Below are 19521 nucleotides of genomic sequence, written 5' to 3'. Positions count from 1 at the left end.
AACATTCTATGACGTTACGATCGTGGTATATATATATATATATATATATATATATATATATATATATATATATATATATATATCTTGATTATTTTGAAAGTCGATTAAAACGCAGCAAGTCAATGTACACGAGACACATCGTATTCTATATGATATAATATAAAACACAATATATATTCGTTAAATGATAATGTCAACAATGACGATATTTATACATAGAAACATCTTCATAGTTAACGGTACTTTTGTAATCTCACAAAAATCATTCCATATTTTCTAACACAATTTCTCTCGACAATTTATATACATACGCGTTTTATCCATGTAAACTTAATAAATGCAAGTACACGTACGTACATATATATATATATATATATATATATATATATATTTATTTATTTATTTATTTATATATATAGATATAGATATAATATATGTATGGTTTAGTTAATTAGCTTTCAATTTTTTATTAAACATATTTATATACTTAAAGTATACTAGATATAGTTAATATAAAATAACGATTTTAACTAGACACGAAGTACATTTATCTCTCTCTTTTCTTTTTTCTTTTTCTCTCGCTCACAGGTGTACTGCTTTATCCAACAGCCTTTATCCTTGTTTCTCCTATACGGCAATGTAATTAATTTAACACGATCACCACCAGCGAGATTTTATCCCCTTCCTTCTTTCCATCCTACTCCCACCTCCCACTCCATACTCCGCTTTTCTCTCCTACCACTCTCATAATTCATTCCAGGCCGCACAAACCAAGAGAATTTCTATCTCCCTTTTCGCTAGTCCCAAAATCCGATAGTTATTAATTTTCATTTGCGAGTACGATCATGTTGTTAATATATATGATACAAATAATAAAATATTTATTTTATATTATATAAAAAGAGTGACTTGATGGAATTTTTCATGGTAGGATTTTCTATCGGGATTTAGACGACGAAGTTAGAAACAGAGAGAGAGAGAGAGAGAGAGAGAGAGAGAGAGAGAGAGAAAGGGAGTAAGGGAGAAAGAGGAGATGAGTCCATGATTTGCATGGTCTCTCTATCAAGGTGATACGTCGGCTTGGTTGGTTCGTTGGTTGGTTGGTCGGTTGTATGTAAACAGAAAACGGGGATAGATCGATAGACGAGAATTAGTGAAAAGCGATGGAAGATAAAGAGCGACGCGACGTCCAATCGTTTACCTTCGTGAGACATCGACTCAGAACAGGATATGCTCGATCGTCGAGGAAGATAAACGAAAGGCATTCGCGTTCATTTAATTTCTCCTTTATTTTTCTCTTTCTTCAAATCGAATTGAACTTTTATATGTAAGCTAAAGCTTTCCGGACGATTGGAGAAAGACATTGAAGAGAAATAAAGAAAGTAAATTTCTAGACAACGTGGAGTAGAAAAATTGTGTCGTTGATACTGAATAAAAAAAAAAAAAAAAAAAAAAAAAAAAAGAAAGAAACAAAGAAAAGAAAAGTAAAAGAAAAGGAAAAAGAAAAAGAAAAGGAAAGAGAAAAAGGAAAAAGAAGTATCTCTTTTTTTCTTTCTCTCAAAGCTAAAGTAGGATGAAAATTTACGAAAGACAAATCTCTGACTAATAACTTACTTTTCTCATATCTTTCTACTTTTCCTTTCCTTTCCTTTCCTTCCTTCCTTCCTTCCTTCCTTCCTTCCTGTTTCTTTTTCTTTCCTTTCTTGTCTGTTTTTTTCTTTTCTTTTTCTTTTCTCTTTTGCTTACTCCTATTACTTTCACTCGAGCCAGCGACTCAGAAGATTTCCCTCGCGTCTACCGATCGGTTAATTGCTACCACGGTCGTCCGCACCATCTATGGTATGGTGTATAAGTGAGAGAGAGAAAGATAGAGAGAGAGAGAAAGAGAGAGAGAGAGAGAGAGAGAAAAGGTGAGAAAGCATAGAATAGAATAGACTGTCGGTGTAAGATAACAATGTTAAAGCAAGGGAAAAGGGAAAAGCAAGACGCTCGGGATCGGCTGCTACAACGTGTAAGGTACAATCAATCAGAGTGAGTAAGAGATGCCTAGGTAGAATACGAAGGTGATGGACGGACATGTTGGACCCTCTTCGACCTCGGTTTCTATCTCTTTCCGACCGTCTCTGAAAACGCATTAGTGTCACTTTTGAAAGAAAAAAGAAGAAAGAATAAAAATTGCCACCCCTTTCTTCTTTCGTGAACGTCGAACGTACTTGAAATTTTTTATCACGTACAATAATTTATTAAGTATCAACAATATGCATTCAATGGTCAAAAATCTATGTAAATGTATGTTGACCGATTTGATAAAAAGACAAAAAAAAAAGAATAGAAGAAAAAGAGAAAAAAAAAATGATTTTTTCTTTTTTTGGTTTTTTGAGAATAATCATTCCGAAAATAATCGAATTGGAGTTTTGAATATTATAATTAAAAATTACGCGTAATATCCAAAAATTATAATCAAATTGGTCGAAATTTTTTATTACAAAAGATCGATCTCCGTGATATTTTTGAACGTTTAGATAAATTTGCAAGAGGAAAAGGAAAACGAAGTTACATAATAAAATTCCAATGGTATGGTTTTTCAACGTTTCTAACGCGTAGGGTCGGGAAACTTCGTTCTCGTATGGTCGAGTTTTTAATCTTTATGGCGGCCATTGGAGATGAGAAACGTAATGCGACAGAAGCATTCAGTACTCCCATGGCGACCTTACTATCGTTGGCCCTGTACATTTTCACGACTCGTATATCGTCCGTTACGAGAAAGTGAGAGAGGGAGAGAGAGAGAGAGACTGAAAAAGAACAATGTTACGTCACCGTCGCCCTTTTTCTCATACCCTTTTACCCTCTCTATCTACCCCTCTCGTTCCGATCTTTTCTTCATATTACACGACACGAATAATAAAAAAAAAAAAAAAGAAGAAGAAGAAGAACTCGGAAAGAGTTAGTAAGACTGCTGAATGGTGATAGCTAAGCGGATATTGGTTCGTATTTTAGAACTTGGACACGTTTCTAAATGTTGGGCGAACGGTAATGAAACGACGAAAAAAAAAAGAAAAAAAGAACAAAAAAAGAATAAAAAAAAAAAAAAAGAAAAAGAAAGAAAAAGAAAAGAAAAAGATTAATCGAAAAAATACTTTAATAACTCGAGCTAAAATGTGTAAATGAGAATAAAAAATGATTAATGAAAATAGGAATATTTTTGGATATGACTAAACAGTAATGTAAAAACCCGATGAAATATCTTGCCAAGATTTTAAAAATTGTTTCTCACAGTCCATTGAAGATCAGCTAATTCTCACGAATTCGACTCAGGAAATTGGTTGTTCATCCTCCAAACTGTTTTTCGAAGGTCTGTTAACCATTCCAAGCACGTATCCTCGACGATGTTCAACAATGGCCATGTAGTGTGTCGCAGTTACTGTACTAATAATAGACCATAATCATTCGTCGTTTCGACATGGCGAAATACGAATATCGTTAATCTCTTTGAACTGAATTCTTTGGAAAGAGTTTTTATCGTAGTAAATTTTTCATTCATACATTATTATTTCAAATAAAAATGAAAATTGCTCTTTCGATCGAATAAAATATTAATATAAAAATTTGATTATGTGTAGTTATGAAAAGTTCAAAAGAATTTATCAATTCACGTATAAAATAAAATGATTAACCTATGATTAGAGAGAGAGAGAGAGAGAGAGAGAGAGAAAAAAAAAAAGAGAGAGAGAGAGGAAGAAAGAGAGAGAGAGAGAGAGAGAGAGAGAGAGAGAGAGAGAGAAAGGGATATTATAATTCCTTTTATAAATTTACTTTGCATTAACATTTTTTCTTCATTTTTTTATTAAATAAATTTTAATCTTTGCTAATAGAGATCGCGAAAAAGGGAGTGAAATTTTTGACCGAAAAATCAGCTTTCATTCGGACTGTTATTATCACCTGCAATTCAAATCTACCACGTGAAAATACGATAGAATTGGAGAGAACAAAAGCTTGAAGTGTGTGCGTGTTGTTATCACAATTCTCGCTCTACTTATCTCTGACGCATAACTACGTGTGTTACGATGCACCAAGGAATAGATATTCTCGATTTTCTTTATTATCTCGAAAATCGATTTCGATTGTGACCGAGAATGAACGTATCATGATATCAGATAGTATATATACGATGGCATACATAAGAGGATTTTTTCATCATTTTAATTATAAAAAAGAAAAAATAAAACAAAAAAAAATAAAAAAAAAGAGAGGAAAGAAAGAAATAAATTATTATTACAATAAAATCGACGAAACAACAATAGAAAGTGAAATAAAAACGAGAATAATAATGGAACGTAAGAATAAAAAGCAATACAATAAGCAATAAAACTGGGTAAAAATAAAGGCAACTTTAGTATCTAGGGATTATCGAGCGTTTCGAAAAAGAAATAAAGGTAGATAGAAAGAACGATCGTTTCATGATTAGACTGAGAAACTTTGCTCGAAGAAGATTCTTCTCTTCCCTCTGAAATCCTAGAAAAGTAGCGTTAGACGGGAGGAATAGAGAAAAGGATAGAGGGAGAAATTTAGGGGAACAAAAGTAAAAGGGACAGCGAATAGTACTGACATCGCCCTATGTGCACGCGTGTCGTATTAAAACTTTTCTTGCTCTTTTATACTTTGTTATGTCCTATAAGTCGATATGTTATAAATGTGTATGTGTTTTCTCCCTTACTTCGAATGTTACGACTGGACATTATTGGCCATACAATGCATTGTTTATGTGAAATATCATTAATCTTGTTATTCGTGATACCTAATATAGGGGAAGTAGTATAAAAATTTAATTAAATCTTCTCCTTGCTGATTACTGATGACTATGACGATGATAACGATAACGACGACGACGACGACGACGACGACGACGACGATGATGATAATGATGATGATAATGATGATGATGATGATTTTAATGCAAAGTTCGGATAAAGGACAGAAGAAAGGAAGGAAGGAAGGAAGGAGAAGGAAGATTGTGAAAGGTAACGACGGTCTTTTTAGACAACGATCGGAAAGGAATTTCATAAGATCGGACCTTTTACGAGGGATTGAAACGTTCGTAGGAGGAGAAAGAGTAAGAGAGAAATAAAGAGAGCTAGATAGAATGAGAGAGAGAGAGAGAGAAAGAAAGTTTATTATGTACTCTGGTTTGACGTCACTCATAAGAGTAGTCCGTCGGTATATACGTAGATATAAATGTTTTTGTGTGCGTCTCTGTGTGTGCTTCTGTACTCCTTGGTAAGAGCATTTAATTGCGAGGGCAAAATGAATCGCTCGGTCGGAGAATATGTATACAGCCTAAAAGCGAGAGGCTCGAAAGAAAATGAGGAGAGAGATCGTAGAGAGGTCTGCGTTGCCGTTAACGATTTTTTCTCCCCAAGATGAAGCGACAACAGTTTATTCGAATAAACGCGCCGACGATATCTATCTATCTCCTCTCTCTCTCTCTCTCTCTCATTTTTTTTTCTTCTATGTAATATATCCTATAAAAAAATTATTTAATTTCGTAATAATCTATACTCCATCTCGTAAATGAATCGAAGGATGAATATTTGAATATTCTCAATATATTCTAATTAAGAAGAGATTAAATTTGTATTAAGAAATATTAGAATCCTCTCGTCGTTATATTATCTCGTTACAAGCGTATCAACTTTATATACCTAAAATCGGATCTTTAAATTATAAAGGATTAGAAATGTATCGGGTAACGATATAGTTAGTTCGTTCGGTAAGGATGGTCCATATCGAGAAAGGAGGGTGGAAGGAACGAAAAGGGCGCGCTTTTGGGCTCGTCGACATCGAAGACGGCCTGGAGCTTCCGATATTGATCCACATTTCGGTCACACAGAACTACTCCTTCGGCAATTTTCTTCTTCTTCTTCTTCTTTTTCTTCTTCTTTCGAAAGCCTGCTTCTATCTCATCTCTTCACCCCTATTCGCTCATCTCTTTCTAACACTCGTATATTTCTTTTCTCTAGCAGCCCACTTACTAAAAGAGAAAGAAAGAGAGAGAGAGAGAGAGAGAGAGAGAGAGAGTCGACTTTTAGTTATATATTTCCACTTTTCTACAGCTCGAACCCTAAACAACGCTTTTCCTCCTTTATCCAGCTATCTCTTTCCCTCTCTCTCTCTCTCTTTTTCTCCCTCTCTCTCTCTCTCTCTCTCTCTCTCTCTCTCTCTCTCTCTCCCTCTCTCTCTCTTTCTTTCTCGTTCATTCTTACTTGCTCTAAAACCCTTTGCTACGAGCTCCGCAATCAGATAAATCGAGTCGTGCACCATCCTTCTTTTCTTTACTTTGATCCTACGTTTTACTTCCGTACGAAACGCGATATCGAGAAAAATGGACATCTTCGTAAATTGTCTCGCATCTACGATATAATGTCGTTTATATCGCGCCGAGCTTTTCATCTTTCCTTTTCATTTGAACTCTCTTATACCTTCCTTTTTCTTTTTCCTTCTTCTTCTTCTTCTTCTTCTTCTTCTTCTCTTTTTGTTTTCTCTTTCTTCCTTTCAGTACTTCTACGATACTTCAGAAAAAACTTCGTGATTCTGAAGTTTCATCGATCTTCTTCGTAACTATTAGATATATTCTTCGTAAGTATTGACTTACGATAGTATATTGATATCACATTGATGCCATTTTATTTTTAACAAAATTAACAAAGTTTTCATCGTTCGAAATATTCCAAATATCTCGATCATCCTTTACATTGTATATGTATTGTATACATCTATATAGAACCACGACCGAAACTCTCAAACCGGTTGAAAGCGCTACTCGATCATCAGTAGTATAGTCAGTTATTGGTCAGGCACGTACTCAACGTGGATACGCTTGCACGACTCTTGATATTTCGAAAGTCTCAACCGATAATAATCGGGAATATCGAGTCGAAGGTTGTCCGCATGTTCGACCGAAAGCCATATTATGGTAGAATATATATTTCCAGAATAAAACTTCTTTCTAAGTCCTTTATTCTAGCTTTAGTTTCTACGAAGAAGTAATCGATATTTTCGATAACTAAACTTAACGATAAAAGTTAAATCATTATCAGAACAAAAGTTGTCTTCTCTTTTCTTTTTCTTGTTTTTTTTTTCTTCTTTTTTTTCTAATATAACAACATTATCAATGAATTATTACCTCGAATTTCTAATGATTTCGTTCGTTATAGAAAGAAATCAAATTAAAAAAAAAAAAAAGAAACAAGTTGCAATTAAGATCATAAAGAAATAATATTAAAGATTAATTTACTTAGAAATGATAAAAATCACATAATGTCGTTCTAAGTCGCTACAGCACGATATATCCAAAATCTCATATTGATTCCAGAGTCTTCTCATTCGAGAAACACGTGATACGAGAGCTCGGAATCGGAATTCGTAGGAAGTGTATCGAATAAACTGCAAGTACAGTGATAGGGAGCCAGGATATGTTGGACGAAGGCCCAGTTTTTCTACTCTTTTACTTCTTGAAAAGAAAAGAGGAAAATAGAGAGAGAGAGAGAGAGAGAGAGAGAGAGAGAAAGAAGAGAGAAGAGAAACCTCAGCGCAAAATGCACGAAGTTAAGCCCGTAAAGGAATTCCCTGGTGTTTTTCAATTTCGATATATGGGTCTACTTGTTTTCTTCGAGAATTCCGTTGGTGCATCCACCCTCGTTCTTTGCCATCCCCAACCCCTCTAACCATTCGACGTAGAGCACAGGGACTCTTGCCTGGTTCGAATCGTGACATAAAAAGAAGAAAAACTTCGATTGGTACTCGAATGAAGAGAGAGAAAGAGGGAGAGAGAAAGAGGGAGAGAGATAGAGATAGAGATAGGGAAAACGACAGAGAGAGAGAGAGAGAGAGAGAGAGAGAGAGAATGGACACGAAAATAACGGATGGTTATTCGAGAATGGTATGCGACAGTCGATTCGTTCCAAGTCACGTGGATTTTTCTCTTGATTGTTGAAAAGCTGCTTTGCGAGTGAACACTCCTTCGAATAAAATTTATGTCTTAGGATATTGTCTGTATCATGTTTAATACGAATTAAGAAAATTAAGTAACGTTAATGCCTATATGTCCCTAAATATATATTAGAATTGCTCGAATTTCGAAAGTAAACGATATAATTTTACAACTAATGTTAAATTTCAACACATTTTCCTCACTTGTTATATTTATAACGTATAATCAATTCACTGAATAATCATTGTTATCGTTTAATAATGAAGTCATATTGCCAGAGCACATCGGAATGATCAAATAAATAAATAAATAAATATATATATATATATATACCCAAGGATAAAGTATGAAACACGTAATAATCTAAAAATGATGATATACTTTATGAATTGTCGAACGATCAACTGCTCGAATTCTCTCGTATAATTTCGATGAATCTGCGATTTACGTGTATAACGAGCTTCCCTGCATATCGACGAGTCGAGTGGTGAGTACGGCCCGTGAGCAACGAGATAGGTAGAGAGACAGAGACAGACCCAGAGCCAGAGACAGAGAGAGAGAGAGAGAGAGAGAGAGAGAGAGAGAGAGAGAGAGAGAGAGAGAGAGAAGACTATCTCACTATTGATTGCGCCTTGCAACCTGTCGCACTCATCCCCACCTATCCCCTGATTCCATCCCTAATTTCACCCTCCTCGACCCTTCCTTGGCCTCTCCTCGGCCCTCATCCGGCACAACGGAGCCTATTTTTGCTTGGCTATCGTGAAACGCGAAGACGTTCTTTCCAACCCTCCCTTATCCCTCTCCACTCTATCCCACCCCATCCCACTCTTCTCCTCATCTCTTTTGACGTCAATTTCGTTAATTATTTCGAGCGAAGAAACCGCAGCTTTTGCGATCGGACTTCGTAACCGTGATCAATCGTGATCATCGTTTTACAATTCGATTGAATTTTAATGAAGATTTCTTTTATTAAAATTTACAAAATTATTGATATCTTTATAAATTGATAAATAATATATTAATTTGATTATATAGTATTGTGTTAAATATTATTTATATACGAACAAAAAATGTTAGAGAGAAATTTGTTTGATATGGCAGGAGACAAGAACGAAGAATGATTTGCTTTGAAATTTCGGAAACACATAGGCTTCGAAATAGAAATTAGCAAGCCATTACGCATCGACGCAATTAGTACGTAATTAGATGGCAATTTGTCAAATTGGACATGATCGAAGAACATGAAATTTTAGAAATTATTTATGACTATTCGTTGTCTGGATTTATACCTACGAATCATTGAAATCTTTTTCTTTTTTAAATCTTTTAACATTTTCTTTAGAATCATATGATTGTACGACGAATGATTCGAATCTATCAATAAATGAATTAAAAGTAAATAAAGTTTGAACAAAGGGAATTAATTCATCTTGAATTTATAATTACGTGACCCTTATTTAAAACGTAATCCTTATTAAAAGAAAACGTTCGATGAGAGGTGATATTCACTTCTTCTAATCCTTCTCTCTCTCTCTCTCTCTCTCTCTCTCTCTCTCTCTCCTGTTGTTTTATTTATTTATTCTTTTTTTGTATATTGCACTTAGAAAAATCCCTCGTAAATCTCATTCACGATAACTTTGTCGGGCCGTAATTGAACTGATCGTAAATTAAAGGTAAACTTTTAGTAATGACAACGTACGATGTTAATTCGATATAACTATAAAACATTATTTGTGTCATTATATTAATGTGATAATATATAGTATGTCGAATTATTTAAAGAGATTTATGATAAATTTGATGTTACGCGTTAAAAAATTTGATAAAAAATATTCTTTTAACGAATCACTTTATTTGCATTGATTAAAGACGTTTAAACATAAATTAACGAGAAATTATAGATAAGGTTCATGAGTGTTGTAAAATTTTTGTTAAACACTCTGTATAATCTCTGGAAAATGTAGAATATACCTATGCGAAGAAGCGCAGGGAAAGTGAATAATTGATTAGCGAGTCCTGTGGGACAACTTAGTTCCTTGGAATGGGAGAGAGCTGTCGTGTCGTGATCGTAAAAAGAAGTTGAAATGGACTTCCGTCGGAACGGAATGATAAACGAGGAAATAAATCCTTAAAAGTAAGTGTAAATCGTAGATTATCAAAATCCGAAAGGGGATTTTTCTCTTTCTTACGAAAAAAAAAAAAAAATAATATAAATATGACCAATTGGAAATTGCTTGTTTTGTTGCAAAATTATTCAAATAAAATAGGTTAATGTTTGAAAAATCATGAAATTTATAAAAAAAGAAAAAGAAAAAAAGAAAAGAATTAGTAAATACTATAAAGCGTAAATATATGTATACGTATGTATACATAAAAGAAAAAAGATAGATAATAAATGATTATTATCTGACGATCGAATTGAACGATTAATTTATAAGTCAGTTAAATAAACATAAATGAAAAATAATTTTTAACTGTTCAAGACGAGACAATGAATATGTCACAAAGAAAATCGGAATACGTGAGCGTATGTATATGCAACTCTTGCATACGAGATAGAGGCGTGGTAGAGTACATGCGAAATTCTAGGGTCGATCGAGGGGGAGTGGTGGGATGCGAAGGGATGGAAGAGAAGTGGTTGACGTCTGCGTGCGACAGGCCGCAACTCCATATACGCATCGTTAATATGCAGCATCGTTAGTAAGCCGAGTGACACTTGGACGGCGATTCGATGACACGCGAAAGGGACAACAGCTAGACTGGATGGTTATCATCTAGATAAATAAATAAACCAATCCTTACGAGCAGACTTTATCGATAATATTTACTTATTATCAAAAGAGTGTAATCGATCGATTTGATTGGAGAAATTCAATTGTTGATTAAATAGCATATAATGAATAGGTGTATATACGATATCGTTTACGTAACGAAGAAGACAAATTCTAAACAAATGTGTTTATCTAATTCACTCAACTCTCTCTCCTCTCTCTCTCTCTCTCTCTCTCTCTCTCTCTCTCTCTCTCTCTCTTTATGTCTTTTTCTTTTTCTATCTCTTTAAAGAAAAAATATGTAACTCCGATAAAAAAGAATGACTTATCGGAAAATCGATCGACAAATTTACGAGAAACGATAGTTCGATTATTTACAACTTTAATTCCCATATATATATATGTATATATTATATATCTAGGTATACATAGGTATATACAATATCACATACATATGTACTCATGGTAGAGAGGAGAAAAGTGCAGGTCGCAGGGATATTAACTACTCTAGTGTCACTGCACCGGCTCATCCATGGTAACGTAACTCTAACGTAGGAAAAGTGTTGCTTCTGCAAACTATAACCCTTTTACCGCTACAGAGATACGTAATTGGAAGGCGTTTTTACATTGATTATGCTAAAGGTATATATATAGAAGAGAGTTTAGTTTTAACGCTTAAGCTCTTCTTTTTTCAACCTTTCTTGACGATTTATGAGATTTATTTTTTGTTTATTTTCTTTTTTTTTTTTTCATTTTCTTTTTTTTCATTTATTAAAAATCGAAATGAAAAAGAATAAGAAAAGGGAAGTTTTAAAAGAAAAATAGAGGTTTTGGAATTCGGTCGATCGAACGATCGATTATCAGGTGAAAATAAGTTATATTGTAATTGCACTTGCACGTTCGTTCCTTGAATGACATTTCACAATCCGCTAGACCGCGGACACACGCGAAATTGTCACCGTAGCAAAATTACACGAGAGAGAGAGAGAGAGAGAGAAAGTTGGGGAGGAAGCTCTGAAACGTATCCAATAACTGTGCTGGTCCATACGGATGTTCCACCAGCAGCTGTTCGAGCCATGCGAATGAAATTCTCACCCCTCCGACCAGTTCCCCCTCGTCTCACCCTTACAAGGATCAACTTGTCGTCGACTTTTTGTGCTCTACTTTTTTTCTTTTTTTTTCTTTTTTTTTTTCTTTTTTCTTTTTTCTAAATCATATTTTCACCGATGAAAGCGACAGTGATTGTACTTTCCAACCAATTTTTCCGAACTACAGTGAAACGTTCATTCGTTCGGTAAAATGATTTTTAAAATAAATTTGGAATTTTTTGTCTGCTGACGATAGGTATTCCATTTTTTATTTTTTCTCTCTCTCTCTCTCTCTCTCTCTCTCTTTTTTTTTCATTTTTCCTTTTTTTTTACAGATAGAATGACTTTTCATTAAATTTTCTGTCACGAAATGAAGTAGAAAATTCAGCGAATTTTTTCACTTTTCTATTGTTTTTTTTTCTTCTTTTTTTTAAATATTTATTGAAGAGTACATTATTGAAACGATTATATAAGTAATACTCATTGAAGGTTTTTAATATCTGTTTGCGAATAATTTGACTAGATTTACATTCTTGTAAGTAAGACAAAGGAGAATTGTGGGTAGGTATAATCATGATTATCGATAGTCAAAATCAAACGTTGCAATTGCTTTCATTGTGCGACAACCGAAGAGAAGCAGGCAAACGTAGAGAGCGTTAGTATGTAAACAGTCGTCTGTCTATACGGTAGCCTGATCGAAAACGGAGATTAATGAACCAGCCAACTTTGCCCTGTGCTCCTTTGACCATCGATTAATCTCTTGCATTAGCTCCTGAATCCACGTTAGAGATAACGACTGGTTCGTGGCAATGGCTCTTAAATAGAACATGACTATTAAATCTATTCATAAGATCCTTTCTGAATAATATTTTCCAAAAGAAGAAGAAGAAGAAGAAGAAGAAGAAGAAGATGGCAATCTTAAGAAAAAAAAGAAAGAAAGAAAGAAAAAAAAAACAAAGAGGAAAATAAGATTCTCTTATTTGTACCTTGTGAAATTTTCTAAATTCGATCGATATATGAAAAGTAACGATAATACCTAATTCATTATTACCTTGGCCATCAATGCAATATTTTTCATATTAAATACGTTCAATCCATGTCTTATCTTAAAGCAAAGAAATATAACTTTTAAGTGACAATCTCAATAATGGTTTAGATGAGAATCAGTTCATAACAACACTTTATCTGGGCCATCACATGTTGTAAGTGTAAGTATGTATACCTACGTATGTGTTAGATAGATAGAAGGAGAGAAGTTGGCCGATGCCAAGCCGAAGATAGATGCAATTATTTGTGGTAAGATGATCTCAATTAAGGGTGCCACAGCCTAGCTTATATGTCTATCCACCTTGGTTTATATCTAACCCTATCTCTCTCTCTCTCTCTCTCTCTCTCTCTCTCTCTCTCTCTCTCTCTCTCTCTCTCTCTATCTATCTATCTATCTATCTATCTATCTATCTACCTATTTTCCCTCCTTGAATCCACTACGTCGCATCAGCACTAGAACGACTTTCCGTCGCCTTGCAGAGCCCTTCGTGGAAAGAGGAGAGAGAACGATGATAGTGGGGGTAAGATGCCACGAGGCACAAGATTACAACGAGCGGATATGTCGTTGTAACTCGATCGACGGAACCTTAATCTCGCATAAATTTCAACGAAACTCGATAAATAGCTTCTGCATAGCATTTCATCCTCGTCGTCGTCGTCGTCGTCGTCTTCATCGTTATCGTCGTCATTGTCGTCCTCGTCGTCATCTTCGTCATCGTCATCGATCGATTTCATAAATTACGTGGAATCGTTGAAATTTTGACTATTAATAAAACGATTAAAATTTAATGATCACGACTTGGAAATAGTTCCCTTCTCTCTTTTTTATTTGTTTATTTTTACTTTTTTTTTTTAAGAGATTAAAAAATTCGAAATTTACAAGATAAAATACAAATGCTTCCTTGATCTTTTTCGATCAACGATCTTCAATGATCAACGAAGATCAAACTAATTGCAATATTTTCCCGGTTAAAAGGACACTTATATACATCAACGATATATCATTTTCTATTTGCGTAATGATAGCTGCATGACATATCAGGGTGATTGGAATCACACTGGTGTCGATTTCATTCGTGACTTTCATGTGTGTTAGATACGAAAATTCGATAACCTAGGAATTCTCGCGTTCGAACGAGCTGATATGCTCATAAAGCCACGATAAAGGAAAATATAAATGTTTTGTTAACTAACAACGTCATTAATTTATTTTAGATTTCCTCGACGAACTATCGGTACTCGTTTTATTTTTATTTTTATTTGTAATGTGATCGATTTAACGAATATTTGTATAAATTAATTTTACGAAAAGAACTTAGAAAAATAATGTAGATAGACTAGGTATATGTAATAAGATCGTAAAACTAAGTGAGACATTTAACATATATATATATATATATATATATATATATATATATATATATATATATATATATATATATATATATGTTAATAAGAGAAGACTATATTGACAAATATAACAATAGGGTCACCAATGTATTGGTACGAGGAAGATGATGGTAATAAAATAACTGGTAATAGGGATCAAGATAAGAATACATTTAAATCGATATCGAGCAACGTCTACTTTTCACGATAATGTCTGTGCCTTAATGCGAGAACTTACTAACGGATTCTTTCTATTTATTTCAATCTCCAGTTCAAATTTAGTCTCCTTCGAGACGATTCACTTTAGAGAAAAGCGCCGGTCTACTTTTCTAAGAATGGACCAAGTCGACTTTCTCGAACGAAGGATCCTTCAAAAATGGAGGACATGTGGATGAAGAAGATAAAGGAATCTCGACTTGACCTTTGCCATATTCTCTAAGCTATAATGCCGACTTATTTTCGAGATGTCGAAAAAGATGTTGGCCTTTTTACGTGAACATAGGTATTCCTTGAAATAGACGATGGATGGTTTTGTTATGGCAGAACCAATGACATTTCTACGAAAAGCTTTCGTCAATTTTCAATGAGAATCATCGGAAGCCGAGATTACCTTCGAAGTGACAACGAAAAGTATATTTTAAGTTGGTACTTATAATGATCGAAAAGAGAGTAGACAAATAAATGTCAATACTTTGTGATTTATTGAATTCATTTTAAATGATCCTATAGTAATCGTGTAACAATGAAATAAAGAAGACAAATATATCAAAAAGAATGGCAAATTAATCAATGAAAATTCGAGCTATTAATAAAGATGCCTCGCGTATACAAGTGCGTATCTCTGGTGTCCAAAGTCGATTGCCAACGTCGACAATACTATGCTGGTATGTATATGAAAAGCGAACTGCAAAGCGGACATGTCGATATAGCATAATTGGAAATAGTTCTGACATTCGCTGAATGAGCTACTCCGGGAGAGCAATTTATAAACTGGTCTTTATCAGCCAAACGAGAAACAGCCGTTCGTTAATTCATTTGCCGACGAAGTGCCACTTTCCAGGGCACACCGGTGATTTCCATTCTCACAATCAGCGTGGAAATTAGATTCGGCCTGGGTAGACGCAATCATTATAGATGGGGGGTCACACCGAATGGTCTCCTTAAGAATGGTCTTCTTCGACAAATTACAAATTTCAAGATAGATAGAGAAGAAGAGAAAAAGAGAGAGAGAGAGAGAGAGAGAGAGAGAGAGAGAGAGATCTAAACATTTCATTGGAAGAATTCCTGCTATTTGTCAATGTTGCAGATTTAGCAATATTGCGAAACTCAAATATATATATATCAATCTGGAATCTTGAAATCTTATGATTCTTGTAGATCTTCAAGATCTATAGTAACGTACAGGTGTTAGTAGGAAGTAGACATGTTCGTTCCCATAGAGATTCTCAGAAAGGCTAGATTTTTACTCTTTCTAAGAAAACATATGAAAAAATGGTAACACGGAAGGAACTTTTTATACCTTGCAGTGGTTGCAATTGTGGATGACCGAGTACGGCTGGGCACAGTCGTAGCGCGCCAGGACTTCCTCGAACTCGCAGTGTAATCTGGCGGCGAGCTGGTCGACGAGAAACAGCTTTTCCAAAGCATCGGCGCATTTCCGGCCGCCATTTAGCACGTCCTCGAGCGGGCCTCCCTTACCAGGCGCCAGGGCGTTGACCACCGCGTGTTCGCAGCAATGCCGCAGACGCAACCCACTCATGAACCAATATCGATTCTCCCTTGGGGTTAAAAAACTTCTCGTACTGGCCCGGCCGAAATCGTCCCGACAGATGTCTCTCTTGTGCGACTCCTCGAGATAAAAAAGGCACTGTTCCGGAACCGCCCGCTCGCCATCATCGGGCTTAGCTCGATCGCGCTTCACCTCGTCGCCATCCTTATCGTCATTGTCCTCGTAGTTCCTTTTCCTTTCCTTCGCCAGTTCCTTCGCTTCGCCATGAAGATCGTTACCACGATCACCATCTTTCTTCCTTGCCCTCGATTTTTGCTCCATAGCTTTTAGTTTCTTAATAACTTGGACGAAACCAGCTTCGGGCTCGTTTCCTTGCGATTTTAATTTGCATGGACCTGGACAGATCTTTGGAGCTTCTGGTGGACCACAGGTACCCTGAAGATCGGCCGGCGCTGGACCAGCCAGATCGCAGGCCGACAGCCAAGGATTTATCTGGTTCACCTCCCAAGCGTATTCGTTGTAAGGATGCGCGTCAGTGGTCTCAGGGATAGCCTGCTGATCCTGATAAAACTCTTCAATTTCCATTTGTTGAGCCTTCGAGTCTGCCTCCTGACGATAACGATGTTGATCGTTCTCGTCGCTTTGAACGTATTGTTGCACCGCGTTGTTGGACGATGAGGACAACGGTGAGCCTCTCGGTGTCGTTTTGTTGCTGTTGCTGTTGTGGTGGTTGTTCCTGTTGTTGCTATTATTTCTATCGCTGTCGTTTCGTTCCCGTATGAGGTTCTCACCCCTGCTGAAGGTACCCGCCTTTTGTCCAAAGCCAGCCGAGGAAGGATGTTGGCTCGAACTGTTGCTCGAGCACAACAACGGCCACGTCAGGAGGTACAAGAGAAGGAGCAGTCCGTAATTCCTGCCGCGACGAGGCAGCTGTTGCTGCTGTTGTTGTTGGTGGTGATGGTGATGGTAGTGGTGGCGGTGCTGTTGGTGATGTTGCTGTTTTTGTTGACATTGTTGCTCCTGACGCCGACGATACGCGATTCTCGAAATACTCTCCTCGAGGACGATCCTAAGATTCGCGTTAGATTCGTTCGACCAATTTCCTTCTCTCCGACTATGAGTCGATTGTGGAAATCCATCAGGATACTCGTTGTTTCCTTGAGTTTCTCTTTCTTTTCTTCTCTTTCTTTCACGTTCAAAGTCAACGTCGTCGACGATGACTCTTCTTCCTTGTTCTTCGAAGCTATCGCTTCGATTCTCTTCTCGTTGAAGACGATAGCTGGAAGACTTTCTATTCTTGTCAGCGTTTGATAAATCAGCCGATGTACAGCGATTAACGACGGTTGCGTCGTCAGTTCCGATTCCGGTTCCACTATTTTTGATAGTCCACGAGTGACATCGCGTAGCATCGATCTCGATCGTCGACGAGGATTCGACGAATGCGTCCATCGTCGGCCGTCGGCACGACGATATATTCTCCGTTTCGTCCTCGTCATCGTCGTCGTCATTAAAGGCAGTGTTAGCAAGCACATCAAGAGAAGAAGAAGTACCCGTGAGAAAAATCGCACTGTTCGCGAATCCATTTGACGCGGGATAAGAGCGTACCGAGAAACGTTCGACGGTGTAACCACGCAGGAAGATTCGATCGTTGAAAATAGATGATCTTCTACGGCGTCCAGCGAGTCCCCTTTTCTTTCTCGACTGGGAGGTAGGAGCAACAGCCCACCGTCGTCGTTGTGGTCGCGTCGCTGAGAGCCGATCCGCTCGGCGTTCTCCCTGCTCGGCTTCCAAGGTCGGTGTGACCGCGTGATAACGCGCGCGCACCACACTGCGGAAAGGAGGGTGGCGAGAGGCGCGAAAGGCAGTGGCGTTTCTAGCTGCTGGCCCGTCCTCGTGTTCTCCGTGCAGCTGCTGTCTTCGACGCCGACGACGTCGCCGTCGTTGTTGTTGTTGTTGTTGTTGTTGTTGTTGTTGTTGCTGCTGTTGTTGCTGCTGCTGCTGCTGCTGTTGTTGTTGTCGGCGATGATGCTGATTCTGATGCCGATGATGTCGTTGACGTTGCCGCTCGGCGATAACGAAGTTACCACGTCGTTCTTGTTTAGGGGTTGCGATCCGACGAAAGAGAGAACAACAACGATAGACGACGCGAGACTCCTCGTCGTCCTCCTCCTCCGCCTTCTTCTTCTTCCTCTTCCTCTTTCCTCTCGTCGTCGTGGGTGGTCCCGTGAGTCCGGGCGAGTCGAGCCGCATGGACACGAGATCGGGGACTCTAACGTCCCCGTGTTCTCCACGTCGTTCTCGTCGTTGCTGAGACTCCCCGATGATGCTTCCGAAGGAGTCCTCCTTCCTTTCCTCCGTCCACCGATCGAAACGAGGATCGGCGAGGAAGCGAGAACGTACGTGAGGCGATAACGTAGGCGATAACGATACAAACGATGATAAGAGGAAGGAGTCGTGGCGAACTCGCGCGGACAATCCGTGCTGGGGTCGCGTGTTCCTTGCTGCAGGGGGCCCCGCATCGCTGCCACCAAGGCCTAAGCCCGCTTCTTCTCCCGCGGCTAAGCTGCGTCCTTCCGCTGCCGCCGAGCTCGCCACCGACCTCGCCACCGGCCTCGCCACCGAAAGTAAACGAGCTAAGCGTATTACTCGTACTCTTTCTACTCCTACTCCTGGTCCAACTTCTTCTTCTCTCTCCTTCCCTTTGGTCAACGGTGCTCTCAGCCCCGCTCGAAAGTATCCCGGTGCCGTTAGCCAGCTTCGAGGACTCGTTCGAACGGTCCGGGTTAGCGGGGCCCTTAGAAGTTCCCCTGGGCCAGCAACCGCGAGTCTCTTCGTCCGTAAATAGGGACGACGATAGCTGCGGGAGAAACGGCACTGCCGAGTACCACCACCAACACGGTAATGATCGAGCTCGTGGTAATCGCGACTGCCGCGGCAGCCACCGTTGTAACGACAACGAGGACTGATTCGGGTAAGGCTGATAAAGGCGGGAAGAAGGCAGGATGATCGTGGATAATGCGTCGTCGTTCGTCGATGATAACTTTCGTCTCTTCCTTCTGACACGCCACTTGGCCGAACACCGAGACCACCGTCCTGGAAGCACCACCTTTCTCGTCTTCTTTCTTCTCCACTTCCTTCTCCTCCGACTTCTCGTCCTTCTTCTTCTCTTCCTTTTCTCCCTGTAGCTTGTCGTTCGCGTGAACGTGCCACCGGGTCGAGCGAGTCTCTTCGTACGAACGTCGAGCGTGAGGGAACGTCGAATAACGACGACTCTGACGACAGGAGTTCTCGAGCGGCGAAAGCGCACGAACGCCGTCCTCGTAGTCCCCCTGCCGAGGCTCGCGAGCTCCCGATACGGGACACCGAGGTTCATGCTGCATCCTGCACGCGAGGCTATGCGCCCTCCTCCTCCCCCTCTTACTCCTCCACCTCTTCCACCGCCGCCACCACCACCAACACCTCCTCTTCCACTCCGCTACGACTACTCGCACGTTTCTGTCCTCCTCCTCC

At 38.2% G+C, this 19521-nt stretch overlaps 1 protein-coding gene across 1 annotated transcript in view; it reads right to left on the bottom strand.

Annotated features, from left to right (window-relative positions):
- LOC124948344 overlaps nt 1-18261 on the bottom strand; it is a 39226-nt gene extending 20965 nt beyond the window's left edge. The window contains exon 1 of the mRNA XM_047491820.1: nt 15802-18261. Within this exon, the coding sequence (XP_047347776.1) occupies nt 15802-18261 (2460 nt within the window). The remainder of the gene's footprint in view (nt 1-15801) is intronic.
- Between the last annotated feature and the right edge of the window lie 1260 nt (nt 18262-19521).

The sequence above is a fragment of the Vespa velutina genome, chromosome 4 (assembly GCF_912470025.1).
Source record: "Vespa velutina chromosome 4, iVesVel2.1, whole genome shotgun sequence".
Taxonomy (NCBI): domain Eukaryota; kingdom Metazoa; phylum Arthropoda; class Insecta; order Hymenoptera; family Vespidae; genus Vespa; species Vespa velutina.
This window is presented reverse-complemented; position numbering and strand designations above follow the sequence as displayed.